At 38.0% G+C, this 19,310-nt stretch overlaps 1 protein-coding gene across 11 annotated transcripts in view; it reads left to right on the plus strand.

Moving 5' to 3' along the window:
• NEO1 (neogenin 1) overlaps positions 1-19,310 on the plus strand; it is a 240,530-nt gene that overhangs the window by 199,453 nt on the left and 21,767 nt on the right. For all 11 annotated transcript variants that reach the window (XM_033851952.2, XM_033851957.2, XM_033851955.2 and 8 more), the window contains 6 exons: positions 6,399-6,494; positions 9,041-9,216; positions 9,297-9,435; positions 11,300-11,407; positions 13,227-13,421; positions 17,136-17,204. In XM_033851952.2, the coding sequence (XP_033707843.1) occupies positions 6,399-6,494; positions 9,041-9,216; positions 9,297-9,435; positions 11,300-11,407; positions 13,227-13,421; positions 17,136-17,204 (783 nt within the window). The remainder of the gene's footprint in view (positions 1-6,398; positions 6,495-9,040; positions 9,217-9,296; positions 9,436-11,299; positions 11,408-13,226; positions 13,422-17,135; positions 17,205-19,310) is intronic.

Genomic DNA, 19,310 nt, shown 5'->3' on the forward strand with positions numbered 1-19,310 from the left:
CTGCTGTATGTACCTGTTTTTTTTTTTCGCAGAACCGTTTGAGAGTAAGTTGCAGACATGATGCCCCTCTATATCCACTCATATTTACTTTTAATTTGCATTTCCTAAAAATAAGGGCATTTTCTAATATAACCACAGTGCAGTTATCAAAATGAGCAAATTAACTGTGAAACTATCTAAAGACTTCGTATTTTACTAGCTGTCTCGTTAATGTCCTTTATAACAAAAGAAAAACATTGTTTTCTGTTGCAGGATCACATGTTGTATTTATTGTTTCTCATTAGTTTTCTTTTATATGTAACAGTTCCTTGTTTTTTCTTGACTTCCATGACTATGACATTTTTGAAAAATACATATAGACCATTTATATTTTATAGAATGTTCCTCAGTTTAGACTTGTGTAATATTTCCTCATTACATTCAGCTTATGCATTTTTGGAAGGAGTGACATAGATGCATGTGTTCTTGTCAGTACATCATATCAGGAGGCACATGAGAGTCTAATGCTAGTGATGTTAACTTTAACCACTTGGTTAAAATGGTATCTTCCACATTCTCTACTATAAAGTTATTATTTTTTTCCTTCATAATTAAAAAGTACCTTGTAGGGGAGGTACCTTGAATCTTTGTAAATATCTTGTTTCTTGTCCAACTTTTACTCACTAGTTTTAGAATCTTTAGTTAACAGTTATTACTGTGGTGTTTCCCAAGTGGTGATTTCCTAATTCCATTATTTCTTCTACATTTATTAGCATGCTTTGATAAGAAAGAGCTTTCCTTCTCTTCATAGTGAAAGAGCGGCCAATGGGAGTCTCTTTATGACTAGTTTCTCTGTCCGTTTGACATCTCCCATCTTTCTTTCAGCACTTTCTTTCTTTTTGACACAGTACGATGTTACAGGCTTATCTGGTATTTTCCTAGCCTTTGCCCTTGAATCAGCTGTTGCTCCTGATTTTTTATAAATGATATTTAGAAACCAGTATCTGAGCACTATACATGCTCATTGTTACTGGGGTAGAAATCCTGAGGAATCTATTAAAAAGGCTACTAAAACTATAACTGGGTTTAAAAGGTCACAAGATACAAAGTCAATATATAGAAACAGTTGTATTTCCACATACTAACAATAAGCAATTGGAAATTGGAATTAAAATAACAATACCACCATCAACAGAGGAATGGTTAAAAAAGTTGAGGTACATATATACAATGGAATATTAACCATAAAAAAGAACAAAGTAATGCCATTTGCAGCAACATGGATGGGCTTAGAGATTGTCATAGTAAAGTCAGAGAAAGACAAATATCATATGATATTGCTTATATGTGGAATCCAAAAAGAGGGGTACAAATGAACTTATCTACAAAACAGAAATAGAGTTACAGATGTAGAAAATAAACTTACGGTTACCAGGGGGTAAGGGGGAGGAGAGATAAATTGGTAGAGTGGGATTGACATGTACACACTACTATATATAAAATAGATAACTAATAAGGACCTACTGTGCAGCACAAGAGACTCTACTCAATACTCTGTAATGGCCTATATGGGAAAAGAATCAAAAAAAGAGTGGATATGTATGTATAACAGATTGACTTTGCTGTACACCTGAAACTAACACAACATTGTAAATAACTATACTCCAGTAAAAATTTTTAAAAATAGCAATACCACTTAATAGCATCAAAAATATGAAGTACTTAGGAATAAACTTTATATATATATAAAGATTTGTGCACTGAAGAGTGGAAAATGATGACTGAGAGAAATTAAAGAAGACTTAAATAAATGGAGATACCATGTTCATGGATTGGAAAACAGTATATTACAATGACAGTCCTCTCCAATGCAATCCCAAGTAAAATCCCAGTAGACTTTTTTCTAGACGTTGATAAACTTATTCTAAAATTTACATGAAAAATCAAAAGAGCTGGAATAGCCAAACATTTTTGAAAAAGAAGAATAAAGTTTAGAAGACCCACACTACATGATTTCAGGACTTATTATAAAGCTACAGTAACCGAGACATTTTGATAGTGTTTATGTAAAAGGTAGGTGAAACAGGATAGAGTCCACAAATAGATCCATACGTATATGGTCAATTGATTTTTGACAAAAATACTGAGATAATTCAGTGGGAAGAGGATAGTCTTTTCAACAAAAGGTGTGGGAATAATTGGATATCTGTATGAGAAAGAAAAAAGAACCTTCATTGACCCTTATCTCATACCATACACAAAAACAGATCTAAATACAACAGTTAAAACTATAAAACTTCTAGTAGAAAACAGAAAAAAAATCTTCATGACTTTGGGGTAGCAAGGATCTCTTAGGATGCAAAAAAGCACAAATTAAAAATAAAAAATTAATAAATCAGGCTTCCTCAAGATTTAAAACTTCTCCTTGGAAAGACACCAATAAGATGAAAAGTCTCTGAGCCAGAGACTAGAAGAAAATACTCATCATTCAAGTACCTGACAAAGAATTTCAGTCTAGAAGATGTAAAAACAAACAAGCAAACAAAAAAAAGCACCTCTAACAACTCAATAAGAAGATAACAATCCAATAAAAAAGTAGGCAAAAGATTTGGATGGACAGTACACCAAAGAATATGATATATGAGTGGACAATAAGCACATGAAAAGATTCTCAGCTTCATTAATCATCAGAGAAATGCAAATAAAGCCACGATGGAATATCACTACACAACCTCTAGAATTGCTAAAATTTAATAGACTGATAATACCAGATATCAGCAAGGATATAGAACTGGAACTCACGGTTGCTGATGGGAATATCAGATGGTACAACCACTTTAGAAAACAGTTTGGAGGTTTCTTAAAACATTGACCATACAACCCAACATTCCCACTCATAGATTGTTAACCAAGAGAAATAAAGACACATATCTACACATAGACTTCTACACAGATGTTCATGATATATTTATTTATAATAATCTAAAGGGGGTAACTAAGTAAATGGTAAATTATACTATATCCATACAGTAGAATACTACTCAGCAATTTGAAGAAATAGGCTATGGATACACACAACAAAACAAATCTCACAAACATTATGCTGAGCAAAAGAAGCCAAACACAAGAGAATACATATTGTGTTATATTTTTATGAAATTACAGAAGGGACAGCACTTATTTATAGTGACACAGCAAGATGAGTGGTTGCCTGGAAATTGGGGTGGTGGAAATTTACTGCAAGGGGCATAAGGGAATTATTTGGAGTGTTGGAAATATTCTCTATCTTGATTGTGGTCATGATTACACAGGTGTATATATTTATCAAAATTAAAAGTATACATTTAAATTGGTACATTTTAGTTCGTACTAATTATGCCTCAAAGTTGAATTACAAAGCCAAAATTTTGAGATATAGTTAATATTTTATAATAGAAAATGAATTGATTTGGGTAGATATAATTACTTTTCCAAATTGGATTATATCATTATTGAGATCTTTCTTTGAAAGACTTGCCTTTTAATTCAGAATCTTCCCTGACCAACTTTTTTGTTCACATCATTTCTTTGTAAATATCTTTCCTAAGGACAATTTTAGGTGTCCAACAAATTACTTACCTTCATCTTTTCTGGTAGAAAATAAGCAGCAATCTAATGCTTTATTCAGAAACAGAGTAGCCTTTCTCTTTTTCCTTTCAAGAAGAAACAGCGCAGTTAACCTAGGAAGTGTTCCCCACACGAACAGTCTTATAAGGCAATTGTAGGAGAGCAGAAGAATAGGATAGGATAAAAATATCTCTGTGGTGACCCACTCCTACTGTTTCCTTTATGAAGCTACTGAAATGAAAATCCTCTGCAGTGCAAGCAGTACGTGGTCTTTGAATTTCAGGTGCGTTCAGTCTAATCGGAGAAGAAATGTAAAACACAGGAAACAATGAGATGAGTTGAAGTCAAGTATGTTCAGAGAAGGAAAAGGTGGTACGGCACAGTAGAGCAGTCAGGGGAGAAGCTTGACCTGTACTTGAAAGACTGAGTCAGAACAGAGTGGTTGAAAAGAAGAGATGAGAAGGAGCACTGCATGTGCTGAAAACAGTAAACAGATTTTATTAGTTAAGAGAGTGTACATTGAGAAGTAGCAAAAAATTAATTTTGCGTAAAGTAAAATAAGCTTGCTATATTTATCATCACAGATAGAGCTAAGATGCATATAATATTGAACAAAAGTCAGCAGTTGAGAAATACTTTTAGGAATTCATTTATTCACACAAGAGCTCTCTCCTGAGCTTCAGATCCATATAAACATCTGCTTGATGGGTATTTGCACTGGGATATGTCCCATAATCTATCATAATTTAATCAAAATTAAAATCAGTATCGGGCTTCCCTGGTGGCGCAGTGGTTGAGAGTTCGCCTGCCGATGCAGGGGACACGGGTTCGTGCCCCGGTCTGGGAGGATCCCACATGCTGCGGAGCGGCTGGGCCCGTGAGCCATGGCCGCTGAGCCTGCGTGTCCGGAGCCTGTGCTCCGCAACGGGAGAGGCCACAACAGTGAGAGGCCTGCGTACCACAAAAAAAAAAAAAAAATTAGTATCTTCTCCTGCAAACTTTCAATCAGCAAATACCCAAGACCCTGTGCTAGAGACAGAGCAAAGAATCACACAGACATGATCCCTATTATTAGAAATGATACAATTCCTAAATAATTGAAATTGTTTAGAGTGCTGAGGAGGAGAAATGAGGTGCCACAGGCTATGTAACTAGAGAGGCTAATCCAGTCTGGGAAGAGCCCTTTCAGATGAATAGGCATTGTCTAAGTAAAGAAGGGTGGCATGTGTCCCTAGCGTAAGGGACAGCTGCACATGTTGCAGCCCAGTAGTAAGAGACCACATAGTGCTCAGTGAACTGAGAGATAGCCAGTAAAGATGGAGCCCAGTGAGCAAGGCAGAGTGGTGAGAGGCAAGTAGGTATAATCAGCAAGGCTTGATCATTTGTGTAGGGGAGGAGGGAGAGGTCTTAATGACTCCCAGCTTTCTGACTGGAGCAGCAGGGTGCATAGTCATACCATTTATGAACTCTAGGGAAAACTGGAGCAGCTGAAGGAGCAGGGAAAGGGGAGAGAGAGAGATTTGAGACATCCAAGTGGAAATCCAGATAGACAGTTGAACTTAGAGGTCTGGTGCTCAGAAGAAAAGTCAGGACTAGTTTGCACTTGATGGCACATACATGCTAATCCAACCAAGGAAATAAATGAAAGCACATCGGGAGAGAGTGAAGAGTAGGAATAGAAGGGGACCTAGAATCAAGTCTGGAAAATGTGTATCGTAGTTGCTCTGCCTCTGTCCCCAATCTCAGTGAATGACATCACCTTCCACCATGTTGCCCATATCAGCACCCTTTCCTGCCAGTCAAGTACTAAGTCTCATTGATTCCATTTGTTGTCAATTCTTTCTCACATTGGAAGACCAGGTGCCTTTATATATTGCTCACTGGTATCTAGAGGATGGGCCACCAAGCAGCTTTTAAAGTAATGCAGGACACTTGAGGTGTGGCCACTTTGGAAATCTACCCAACTTTGCCAGAAGTGAGTGTTATGGGTCAGCTTCTCCCCCTGCAACACTTCAGTGGAGCCCAAGTCTTCATTTCTGAAGCTAGACTTTTGAAGTACCCATACTAAACCTTGTCTGGATCAGGAATGTGATAAAGTAGACTCTTCCTGATTTGCCTTAGCCAGTAGGAGAATGAATACTATTCCAACTATTTAATACCTCTCTTTTTCACCAAGTCTGACTAGCAGCATTTTATATGATCACCTGGAGAAGTGTTTCTTTCAGTCTTACACTTCCTGCAGCACCACCTCCTAGCTGGTTGAAATTCTGGGCCATGTCTTTTCCAACCAAGAAGTCTGCATGAAGGCTAGATTAAGTTGGCATTCCTGGATTTGGAGGCACTCCAGAGAGTTAAGGATCTTCAGCAGTTACTGAGTTAACAGTTTATCTCCTACTTGTCTAGCTTGGCTGTTCCAGTTGCTGTCCTCCTGAGAAGGAAAGGGGTTTGTTTAATTCCAAGCTCCACCTATGGGCTTCCAGCACATGAAAATCTTATTTATTCATTTTAATCCAAGCTCTTCACTATACAATAACATCACTAAACCATTGATTAGCTGAAGCCAAGAGAGGATTCAGGAACAGTCAACCTGACTCCTGGGACTAATTCCAGGAAGTTTATCCCAGCCAGTTTTTCTATATACTCTGTATGCTGCCATCTCCATACCTCCCCACCCCCAGAATAATCCCACATAAAAAATTTAGAAATCTTTCCTGGCTTTTTTTGCAATTAAGATTATGCATCGTCACCCGTGAATTTTTTTAATTCTGTAGTGAGAATTTTTTTAAGTGTTTCCACTTGTTTCTTTCCTTCAGATCCCAGCTCTCACTATGTGATTACCCTGAAAGCATTTAACAATGTGGGTGAAGGTATCCCCCTCTATGAGAGTGCTGTGACCAGACCTCACACAGGTAAGGTACCCTGTCCATCTCTGGTCTTCAGCATTTTTTCCAGCAGCTTAAGTAGAATGTTGGCATGAGGCCTGCCCCATAGGTATCAGTGAAAGGAAAAGAATATGGCAATTTAGGGTACAGGCTTCAAATAGGAAGATAAATGGGCTTTAAACATGGAAAGTTCTATGAATCCCTGTTTTGCTTTTTAGAAAATGTTAACAGTCCTGTCATGTAAACAAATCTATGTAAATGTGTAACACATGTTTTTAATATGTTGGGATCTAGAAAGCATAGTCGTGAGAGAATTAAAAACGAATTTTCATCTTTTGGTCATGTGAGTTATAACTAAAATGAGAAAAAAAAATGAAAGGATCTCCATATCTCTGAGGAAATATATAGGTTACTGATAGAATAAATGTATATGATTGATGAATCCAACATTTTTTTTATTAGTCACCTGAGTTATTTGGGAAGGTATTTTTCTATGTGCTTTTTATATGCTTTATCTATAGAAAGTATGAAGTCATATGTACTATCCATTTGATCAACTGTACATTTATTACAAAAGGGACCAAATATTTATTATTTTTCTTTGTAATTTAATCTATTTAAAATATCTTTAAAAGAATAATGTAAAATTTCTGTAGATTATGTAAAACATGATTTAGGTTTGAATGAGAAAGTTCATTGAAGTGAATATATTAGAATTGCAAAATTTTCTAAAGGGTACTGAAAACCAAAGAATTTATCACTTTCAGAAATGCTCTTTTCTATTTGTTTCTCAAAATTGTGAATCTGTATTGCCTGCTATGTATTCTGGATACTTTGCTTAATAGTATGGATTTGGCATTATTCGTTTTAAAAAGATAATCTCTGTCCCCTTTTTTTATGCTTTTACTTAAAAACACCAGCACCGTGCTACATATCCTGTCTTCTGCTCCTGTGTGCTTACAGTTTATAAGTTCTCTTAAAAATAGCTTTGGTATTTCAGAAAGGAAAAAAAGTAAGATGAAAAAGAATATTTAAGCCGTTTGCTACTTTCTTAAATCAGTCTATAATAGAAAAAACAAATTCGGAATTATTTTCTTTTATGTGACTTAAAAATATAACATGGCTAGAAATATACAAGGGGAAATGTTCATAAGTCATGTAACCTAGTTATCTTTTCCAAGAGTTGTTACAAATAAGAAAAAAGTTCTCAAAAAAGTCTTGGTGATGTTTGCACCTGAAGGTGCATTTTCTGTAACTAATTGGTATGTGTCCTGATCTTTGAACAAAGCCCTTGATTATAATGTATGCTGTTCCTGTGTTATTTTTAGTCTTCATTGTGTAGGAAATACACAAATAGAGACTATTTCTTTAGTTTGGCAATTATTCATAAACAAGGCCCACGCCATTTCAGATTTAGGTTACAGAAAGGACTAGTCACCGTAACTATATGGGAAACCCACTTTAAAACCTTCACTTAAAATAGATCAGTGTGTATATACTTAGAAAACTGGCCAAGAGTTGGGAAAGCCCAGATGGATGCTGCTGTATTGCCGTGGGCTCATGGTGCCTTTGTGCTCATTCTGCCCTTTGTTTTGACAATGATGCTTAGAGAATGTGTCTGTTGCATATGGTGCAGGACAGCACATGAGTATAGACTTTCCTTTCTATCAAATAAGTGCTCTGATTTCTAAAGTTCATCAAGGCTGTGTCATTTAGACCTTTAATAACTATGGCATTTCCCATAGCTGATTGGGATTCATCAGAGGGTTGTTCTAAGTCTACTGGAGAAAGTGTGGAAATATTCCTGCGTGGCGTCAGCTTACCTTTCCTCTATGAAGAGTAATGCCCTTGAGTTCCCTTTGCTTTATTTGCATGTGAGCCATATTGCTGCACTTCTTTTAGACCCAGGACATCAGCAGATCTGAACTGGACCCTGCGCCCAATACCAAGGCCAGGCTAAGTTGCTGTTGGCTGATATTCAGGACTCATGTTCCAGAGTAGGGACCCCTACATGTCCAGTGATACCCACTGATAAGCCATGTCCCAAAAATTCATCCATAGTCACTGAAATATTAAAACAGATCATGAGCTTTGTGTTATTTGTTTAGAAAGAATACCCTTGATATTAAAAGCAGTTTTCATCTTTTAATGATTTTTGGACAGGAGGTAGAATTTTCAAGTAATGTAAAGGAAATTTTTTAGGAAAAAGAAAATTCAAGTTTGAATACATTAATATAATCACTGGATTATCAAATTTTATATACCTGTTCAATATACATACAGAATACAGGAGAAGAAAATAGTTAATTACTGTTTCTCTAGAGGCTTTCCTGCAATTTTTTCCTGAAAGAACACAAGTGGAAATATTCTTTTAAATGAATGGTGGTTATCTGTTAACTCCGGATTCTCTTTCTCTTTCTCCATTTCTCACCTTTCATTCCATTATATTACCCTGCATTTCCCTTTTCTTTTATTTTTGTTTATGTTAAAATGGCACTTCCATTTTTTAATTACTTTTTACCCAGACACTTCTGAAGTTGATTTATTTGTTATTAATGCTCCATACACTCCAGTGCCAGATCCTACTCCCATGATGCCACCCGTGGGAGTTCAGGCTTCCATTCTGAGTCATGACACCATAAGGATCACATGGGCAGACAACTCACTGCCCAAACACCAGAAGATTACAGACTCCCGATACTACACAGTCCGATGGAAAACCAACATCCCAGCAAACACCAAGTATAAGGTACTGGCACATTTGTTCTGGTTGAAAACCTAATTCTTGATATTTTCTGACTCTGAAGCTCTTGATTCATATATTTCCAGAATGCTAATGCAACGACTTTGAGTTATTTGGTGACTGGTTTAAAACCAAATACACTCTATGAATTCTCTGTGATGGTGACGAAAGGTCGAAGATCAAGCACATGGAGTATGACAGCACATGGGACCACTTTTGAATCAGGTATGTGTTGTCAGAACTTTGTCACATGGCATTTCTTCTCTTTGCAAGAAGTGAAAGCCAGTGAAAGTCCGTGCTAATGTCGTGCCATATCTCAAGTCATAAGACATCTCATCACCTGTTTTTCCTACCCAAGGAAAGAATTGAGTGCATGAATTGACATATTTACAGAACACAGTGAGCAGCTACAGCTGGAGTTCAGTGTTTGCTTTTTCAGCTGATTAATTAGTTTTTTCATCGTTGTACAAGAACATTAGCAAATAGGACAATATAATGCAAAGTGTACTAGATTTTAGGAGTCATGACACTTGAGTTCAATTCCAAGGTCAACCATCTGTTGACTGTGATCATAAGCAAGTCATCCAGCCTCTCTGAATCTATTTCTTCCATCTATAAAAGAGGGGTGATCTCTGCCTTTCCTACTTTATAGGGTAAAATAAAGTACCCTATAAATAAAGTACGTGGTAAATTGTAAAGCACTGTGTAGACGTAAGGAATTACGGTTATTAACCTTGCCTTACTGGGAAATTGAGATAGAAAAGATGAAGTGGGCTGCCCTTCACCAATGCTATGCTTGCTAAAGCCTCAGCACTTTACCAGAGCCTCCCAAGCCTTCCCTAGGAGCTTTCTTGCAAACTGGTTAGTGTCTTATAAAATCTCCCACTGGAGTATTCTTAGGGTTTTTCTCTGTAAGTAAACATGAAAGAAAAAAGACAGCTAAGTAAATCAAGGGGAAAGCAAGCCATCCAATTTTAAGATTTTGCTTGCTTTTTGCTCACTTGTAGACCTACCCTTCTGCCCCTTGTACTTGCCTAGCATGGGGAGGTGTGTAACCGTTGGGAGGCTCTGTCTATTCCACCCTCCTATTTCTTTCTGTCTTTTAAATGAATAATGAAAAAACTAGAGCTATAAAGTCTCTGTAGACTGGGTTTGGCCCTAATGTCTTTTTATCTTCACAGTTGGTTGAATTTCCTGCAGAGAAAAGGGGATAGATTTGGAGAGAAAGAAATATAATGCACAAAAGCTTAAATAGACCTTGAGTTTGCTTTCTTTGCCAGTTTTAAGAGTATCTTTGTGCTTTCATTCCAGCCCATTAGGTAATAAATGATACTCCATCAGGAGTTTGCATTTCACTGGGCTCCCTTCCGTTTTATACTAGGAGAATTCCAGTATTTTAGGAAAAGAAGAGTAAGTTTAAGGATATACTTACTTTGCTCATTTTCCAACTAGTACATTAAAAGTTTTCAGCCATAACATGGAAATACAGATGCACTGTCATTTTTATTTTATTGGTTTTTCTGTTCCATAAACAGCTTTACATTTCAGAGCAATAACCTTCGTATCTTTTCAGCGTAAATTTAACTTAAAAAAAAAAAACCCATCAATTTGTAAATCATTTATTCTTTGGGGGAATGGTGGTTTTCAAACACTGTATTTGGTTTAGAGAGCCAACTGTAGGTAGAGAGAAAGTTACTTTATACTTAAAACTATTCTAACAAAACAATCCAAATTGGGGGGAAAATGTCATCTTGGGCACATTATATAACATTTCTCATTTTCAGTCTCCTGATCTATCAAGCAGGGACTACAAATGTCTTTTGATTTCCCTAACTAGCCTGCATATCCCTGACCTCCCCATCTGGATGCCTATACTGTATCCTTATGGTGTGATATTTCCTCTTTGGTACTTTGCATATCCTTCTTTTCATTGGAGCTATTTATAGATAGACAATGAACTCTTTGAAGCCAGGAGGCTTTATCTTTTTTGCCTCTGCCCTTCATTGTGCCTTCTAAATGGAAAGGGTTGAGGAAAGGGTGAATTAAATTGAAATGGATGGGAATTACTGAAAGTATTATTATTTTGTAGCTCCTGCTTCTCCACCCAAGGATGTGACAGTTGTGAGTAAAGAGGGAAAACCTAGGACCATAATTGTAAATTGGCAGCCTCCCTCTGAAGCCAATGGCAAAATTACAGGTAAGAGGCCTAAGATGCCTTTGAGTGTGTGACTGTTCCCTGTTCCTGCCTGGCAGAAGCATTCCAGAAGGGTGCCTCCTTGTTAGGAGAAATGGGGGTCTTAAAGCTGCCTTGGCCATTTTATGAGGTATGAGTCGTGATGGTCCTGGAAGGTGGAGCAAGGACGTGCTGTTTAGTGACATAAAAATGATTCACTAGCTGGTTGTTCTGACCCATGTTGCATGAAAGTCTGAAGGTTATGGGTTGTACTAGACAGCCTTTGGTTATAGTGGAACTTACGGACATATTTATTTTCCTCAGGAAAGCTGTTCTTCTCTATCTCTGACTAGATGACCAGCTTTGAGATTAAAGACCCTGCCTAATTCTACAGGATAATACCCAATAAATATAAACTCAGTTCTTTTACCCAGAAGCCAAAAAAACCCATTAGGCTTTTAGTTTCTTTTTTCACCCAGAGCTGCTACTTCAGCTTCCCATGCTCTTACAACTAGAGTTAAAAGTCCGAGTTGGCTTAGGCCTTTGAAGGGACCTTGAATTTTTTCAGAACAGAGGGCACTATGCCTTCCTTGGCCTTATCAGGGAGGAAAACCTGCCTCTGCTCCAGGTAGGTGTATGCCTCCTGAAGTTTCTTCGTATGAATAAGGCAGCCTAAGGAAACTGAAGGCCTTTCTTAGCATTGTCCTGCCTTGACTTTCAGGAGGAATCCCTTTCCATAAATCCCAAGTCTTTATGAAATTTTTACTTTAGGTTTTAGAATGTGCCTCTTCCATAAAGGAATTAAGCATGACTTGACATGGATTACATTTTGTTTTGTCTTTAAAACCAGTAATGATGCAGTGCATTTTTGCACTGTGTAGGTCAGGTAGGCTTGTGATTGTGGTTCTTCCTGCCTCAACCATGGAGATTGAGTGCCCTCTGGTGGATGTATCAGGTGACGTTTCACTGTGACTTCACCCACCCCAAGTTTGGGAGAATTTAGCAGAGGTGGCTGCGCATCTCCTAGGAGTTTTTCTCCTGGGAAATCACATTGGTGAGAGTTAAAACAGCATTGATGGGCTTCCCTGGTGGTGCAGTGGTTAAGAATCCACCTGCCAATGCAGGGGACATGGGTTCAAGCCCTGTGGGAAGCCCTATGGGAAGATCCCATATGCCGCAGAGCAGCTAAGCCCGTGCTCCACAACTACTGAGCCTGTGCTCTAGAGCCATGAGCCACAACTGCTGAGCCTGCGTGCCACAACTACTGAAGCCCACGCGCCTAGAGCCCGTACTCCGCAACAAGAGAAGCTACTACAATGAGAAGCCCGCACACCACAACAAAGAGTAGCCTCTGCTTGCCGCAAGTAGAGAAAGCCCCACATGCAGCGACGAAGACCCAATGCAGCCAAAAATAAATAAATAAATTTAAAAAAAATATATATATATATATATAGCATTGTCAGGCCATTACTAGTTACTAGTTTTCAAAACTGCATTGAGTTAATTGTAGACCCTTGAAGTATAGGATGTTGGAATGATGATTAGGTTATTTTCCTTATATAATTTCCTAGCTTATGAGAATATTTAACCCTATATTTTTATCTTTACTTTTATTACTTCAGCTGCAGATATAGATGGTAACTTACAGTCTGGCACTGTTGAAATTGTGGTTTTATCTATATTATGTTTAGTGTAGCATTTAAAATGCTTTTTACCATTGCTAATTTAATCTGTAACTAGTTCTCTATTTGTATATGCTGTAACATATATCTTTATTGACTTAACTGATTGCAAAAGAAAAAGCAGGAATAAGATTTCTTTTCCCATTAATTCCTTTGGATAGGTTACATCATATATTACAGTACGGACGTGAATGCAGAGATACACGACTGGGTTATTGAGCCTGTTGTGGGAAACAGGCTGACTCACCAGATACAAGAATTAACACTTGACACACCATACTACTTCAAAATCCAAGCTCGGAACTCAAAGGGCATGGGGCCCATGTCTGAAGCTGTCCAGTTCAGAACACCCAAAGGTAAAGCCTCCCAAACAGAGTGTTTCATTGTGTGTCTCTTGAGTGGGGCTATGCGTGCACATGTCACTTTAGCATGTAGAGACTGTGGATGATACAGGAAGTCCTGATGATGCGCTTAGGAGCCACAGTGTGAGCATTAATCTCAAAGTGATCCCACCCACTGATACCAAATCAATGTTCCCTAGGTTACTGACCTAACCATGTAATTTACAGGGGAACTCTTGACTTCAGGCTGTTTGAGGCAGATGAATCGCAGTGATCTAAAAGTTCTTACCAGTCAGATCAGATGGGATTCTCTTGGTTCCCATACAGCGTAGCAGCATGTTTATTGTGATGGATGATTCTCTTTCAACACATGCAGGCTCTTAACCTGAAAGGCTTATTCATGGACCTTTGTAGAGAGAAAGGGTTGAGGCTTTTCTCAAAAGGGGCCCTTTAGAGAAAACTCTAGATAAGAAAGTGAAGGTAAAATATTGAACCAAGTAAGCTTAGGAATAAAAGTCGGGGACTGAGTCTGGAAGTATGGAAACCATACATGGATTTCTTTTCTGTTAGTACGAAAAACAAGACTCAACGTGTTTGGAAGTTTGTGGGTTTTTATTTTTTCCTTTAAAAATTCTGCCTGTCCCATCTTCAAAGCTTGTGATCCTTGCTCTTGTTTTTTTCTTCCCCTGTGCTTGGCCTGTTAGCGGACTCCTCTGATAAAATGGCTAATGATCAAGGTAAATGAGTAGATGGCCTCTCTTTCCTTTCCTCTCTTTTGTGACCTATTATTAGCTTTTTGGTTTTTTGGGGGTTTTTTTTCCTGAAAATCAGTACCAGTACCATGTGTTAAAAATCGAGTATTTATTGGCCAGAGTAGAGTTGAGTCCATGTTTGTGGCACTTGGAGTATCTGAAAAGCTGGGGAATCTATTGATACTTAGGAGCTAAATAGACTGGCAGGAAAAAAACTGAGTCAAACTTCTGCAGCTATAGGAGATTGGCCTTAAGTGTCGGCCAGATTATCATTTGTGCTAAGATACTGAAATTCTGTAACACAGATAGGGATTTGGGACATGATGAGAACAAGCATACCAATTTGTCATATTTGTAGCATCTCTAAGTGAAAAATTTAATCAAATTCAGTGAATACCCTCTTTTCCTCCCCCCAACAGAAAATCTACAAATGTACCCTACTGAATTGTATGATTATCTGTGATAAAATTAGTGGTCTCTGTTCTCTTGTTTTAAGCTTAATTCAGAGCTGTTTTTCCATTTCTTCTCTTAAATATATCTGCTTATTTTAAAAGAGGTTAGAGACCGTTTACAGTGGAAGTTTAGGGAGCTTGGGCCTCAGTGTCACCATTCTTGAAATTGTCAGTGTAGTCTGTTCACTGCAATTGCTATGGTGGAGAGGTAACTATACTTTGTGATTTTCATCTCTGGGAAGTCAGCTAAAGTAGGTATCTGTTTTCTATACTAAGAGCAGTAAAAGTAAATTTGATGGTTGCTTTTATTCTTTAGGAGTAGTTACTAGAAATACAGAGTCTTTGGATCTTGGTTAATGGCAAGGAAGATTCAAAATTTGAAGTTTCAAGTTTTAGGGCTTTGGAAATGTGTTTGCATTCAATGAGCCTTTTGTTGTATGTTAGAGAAACTGCAAACATACCTCTGTGTCTGTGTGTGTGTGTCTGTGTGTAAGGCACCCTAATCATGGTAGAACCTTTGACTTAAGCCTGAGAGTAGAAAAGTAACTATACTGAATATGCACAGAATATAAATGTGCTCACTGTTCTTCCCTCACTTCACTCCATAGGCCAGGGTGCAATTCTCAGCTACACCGCACCTTTGGTAGTTAAAATTCTTTGCCCATATTTATTTTTGGTGTTTGGCTAATCCCTGGAATTTCTTGTTCATAGGTTAAATATAAAGGAAAAATGTTAAGAAATATGGGAATTAAGTCAATCGGTTTCTTGGTAAAGTGTGTTCATTGGCAATTATTTACATAATATGTTAATCTGGATAGCTTGGCTTAAATGTGGGCTACCTGACAAATAAGTACACTTAAATATGAAGAGCCTTACAAGGGCTGTTTCATCTCTGCCAGCTTATCACAGTGAAAAGAAAAACTGGAATCTTGAAATATGGTGTGTGCCATTTGGGAGGAATGACGGCATCAGAAGTAAAGGGATAAAGTAATAAGTATGGACAATGGGAAAGGGTCAAGGACTGTGAGTTAAATTCTAGAATATGCCCTTTTGGATACCCAAGACCTTCTCTGGGGGTTTTGAGCTTCTGGAAACATAGAAAATACTCTTTTCATTTCTAGATTTATTCGTTAAATGAACTCATACAGAAACCTTCAGATTTTAATTTCTTCCATTTCCTCCAAGTCTGATCATTTATAGCAGTACTTGATATTAGCTGTAATGTTTTACAGCAACATGTCCGGTTTATGCATTTCCAGGCAAGCTTTATTTCGTAGAAATAACTCTCATTTGTAAGTGTTTTCTGAAGCTTCATGCTCTTTACCTCTGCAAAGGATAAGAGAATATTCTTCCCTAAAGATTTATTTAGTAGTTAATATTTATTGAACATTTACTGTGTGTCAGGCAGTATTCAGAATACTTTATAGGATTAAATTTCCATTTAATCCTCACAACCATTTCATGAAGTAGGTACCATTATTATCACTGTTTTACAATGAGGGAACTAAGACCCAAAAATAATAGCTAAGTAACTTGCCAAAAGTCAAACAGTTAGTGCGTGATGGAGCCGGTGTTGCGGTGCAGGCAGTCGGTTACACACTGTGCTGTATTAACTGTGTGGAACAGCTCTGCCTTGCAGTTCTTGCACACTTCTTCAAAAGAAGCATGAGACTGCCTTCTGGCCCCAGACTTTGCACTGAGGAATACCTTTGCTTTACTGGGGACGGACTCCTTATATTTGCTTTACAAGGCAGCTTCTTCTATAAATGTGAAGAATAAAATTCAAGACCAAGAATATAAATTTCTAAAAAGCTGATATTTGTGTTTTCTGAGGTCTGCTTAGGAGGTGGTCCCAAGCCCAAGGTCAGCAGCCTCACTTGTTATGTTCCATGATGATGGATTAGGAGACAGTGTCCTTCGTGAGCAACTAGAGGGAAGACTTTGGTTTTTTTATCTTTGGATATTTAGGTTGACTGAGCAAGAACTGAGAACCCAGTTTGAATGTCCAGTTGCCTTCCTGCTCCCGTTAGGGTAACTTTATATTTGGAAAGGCAGCTTTATATTTTGAGAAAAGAATCCAAACGCTACTGACACTCACTAGGCCAGATCAACATAGCCGGTCCCTTGGAAGAGTCCATTTCTTTAATGCAGATTAACCTAACTGGTCCCCTTAGTCCCTTTTCCATGAGAAGCTACTTTAGCCATAAGTGCTGTGGGTAGTATTTCAGCTAATGTTTCCTGGGCTAGAGAAACCTTAACAGCAAGGGGCAGCTTTGTTACACCCTAGGTACAGCCATGGAACAAGGGTGTCAGACTTTCAGATGCCTCATTGCATAGAAAGCTATACCTTAGTTTGTTTTGCACAAATAGGCTATATTTTCCCATTGTGTGTGTGCTACTTCCTTTTCTCATGGACAGAGTAGACGGAAAATATTTTTTTTTTGTAGAAAACACTCGCTAGCTGTGAAGTAGACTTGTCACACCAATGGATTGGGTTGTTATTGACATGAGTTCTTCTTCTTCAGCCTCAGGGTCTGCAGGGAAAGGAAGCCGTCTGCCAGACCTAGGATCCGACTACAAACCTCCGATGAGCGGTAAAGCCCTTCCTGTGGCTTTTTTGGCCTCCTGTGGGCATGATGCAGTTCTGCTTGAAATCTTGAAATGTTTTTTGTAGCTCCTGTGTGGTGGATTGTAGCATGTTACTCATTTCTTTTTATTTAATAGAACTGGCTTTAGGCATTTTCTGGCAAATGTTTGCTGAATTACTATAAACTCATTCATTATAGGATCCAGAAATAAAATTGTTTCCCCACATATCCAGCTTAAAATAATTCTAAACAAACAAGTCTTCCTTTTGCCCACTGCCTCTAGAAAATAATTAGAATCTTGCTTTCAAAAATAAACCCTTTAGTGGGATTAGCTATCATCTAGCACAAGGCAGAGAAATGCTTTGGAATCATTAATTTATCCCCACACTACTTACTGCAGTGTTTTTAGTTTGGGAATTCTAAAAAATTATTACCAGTCTCCAAGCCATCCTAAGAGCTGATGCCTTCTAATTACTTAAATGATGACACCTACTTCTCTACTGAACGTCACCATTTGTAAGTTACTTTCACACATGAAATCACATTTGATCCTCATAACACTGTGGTGAGGCAGGGAGAACAAGTATCATTATTCCCATTTTATACATTAAGAGACTCAGCGGAGGGGTAATGTGCCTGGATCCACCCACATATTCTGGAAGTCCTAGAACCAAAACCCAGGTCTTCTGACTTCAGATTGTGCCTTTTCCACTGTCACACACAGCCTGAAAAGCATGGGGTTCTATACCAGATGTGGGAATCCAGGATGGCAAAATGTCCACAAAGGTAGTTACTAGAAATGACCCTTACTGTCTCCTCACTTGTAGAGTAATTTTACTCCAATAAAAAAAAAAAAAAGAAACATATGGAAGAGAAAGGAAAAGAGTTACTAGTTCTCTGGAAACTCCTGATCTAATTGTGGAAACAAAATTATCTCAGTCTCCAGTATCTATTTAAATAAAAAGTGATATTGCCCAGACTTCTGTGAAATCAGCCAGTTCTTAGGAGAGCCAGACAAATTTGCTTGCTTCAAGAAATTTTTAGGCTCTGAGTTCTAGGACTTTATGAGTTTCTCCTCCTGGGATGCATATGTTATATTTATGTGCTGTCCACAGTATAATATTCAAGACTGTGAGAAAAGCAGTTATTTCTTTGTCTTTTCTTTCATTTATGCATTCATTCATTTATTCACACATATTTCTAAAGGTTCAGGTTCTATGTAACAGGCTGTAGGAACAGGAGGATTGAGTAACAAACTACCTGATAGAGAAAAGAGAAAACTTTGTAGAAGAGATGATCTCTGACCCAGATTTTAAAAGGCACAGAGAAGATTGCTAAATGTTGAGGAGGGGGTTGAACATCCTAGGACACAATAAAAGCACGTGTGGAGGCATGGCAGTTTAAAACAGCCTGCTTGGACATGGAGGCAACCTAGGTGTCTGTTGACAGGTGAATGGATAGAGAGGGTGTGGCGCATATGTGCAATGGAATATTATTCAGCCATAAAAAGGAACTAAACTGAGTTATTTGTAGTGAGGTGGATGGACCTAGAGTCTGTCATACAGAGTGAAGTAAGTCAGAAAGAGAAAAGCAAATACCGTGTGCTAACATATATATAGAATCTTAAAAAAAAAAAAAATGGTTCTAACAAACCTAAGGGCAGGACAGGAATAAAGACGCAGATGTAGAGAATGGACTTGAGGACATGGGGAGGGGGATGGATAAGCTGGGACGAAGTGAGGGAGTAGCACTGACATATATACACTACCAAATGTAAAATACCTAGTTAATGGGAAGCAGCTGCATAACACAGGGAGATCAGCTCGGTGGTTTGTGACCACCTAGAGGGGTGGGAGGGAGACGCAAGAGGGAAGGGATATGGGGATATATGTATATGTATAGGTGATTCACTTCGTTACACAGCAGAAACTAACACAACACTGTAAAGCAAGTACACTCCAATAAAGATGTTAAAAAAAATTTTTTTAAACCTGCTTTCTCCAGGGATCACACTGCCTAGGGACAGGATAGAGAGTCTCGTGTTAGAGAAGGTAGGTTAGAACCAGCCTGTCAAAAGCTCAAGTGCTGTTGCTAAGAAATGTGAGCTTCCTC

Source organism: Tursiops truncatus, chromosome 2 (genome assembly GCF_011762595.2).
Source record: "Tursiops truncatus isolate mTurTru1 chromosome 2, mTurTru1.mat.Y, whole genome shotgun sequence".
Classification (NCBI taxonomy): domain Eukaryota; kingdom Metazoa; phylum Chordata; class Mammalia; order Artiodactyla; family Delphinidae; genus Tursiops; species Tursiops truncatus.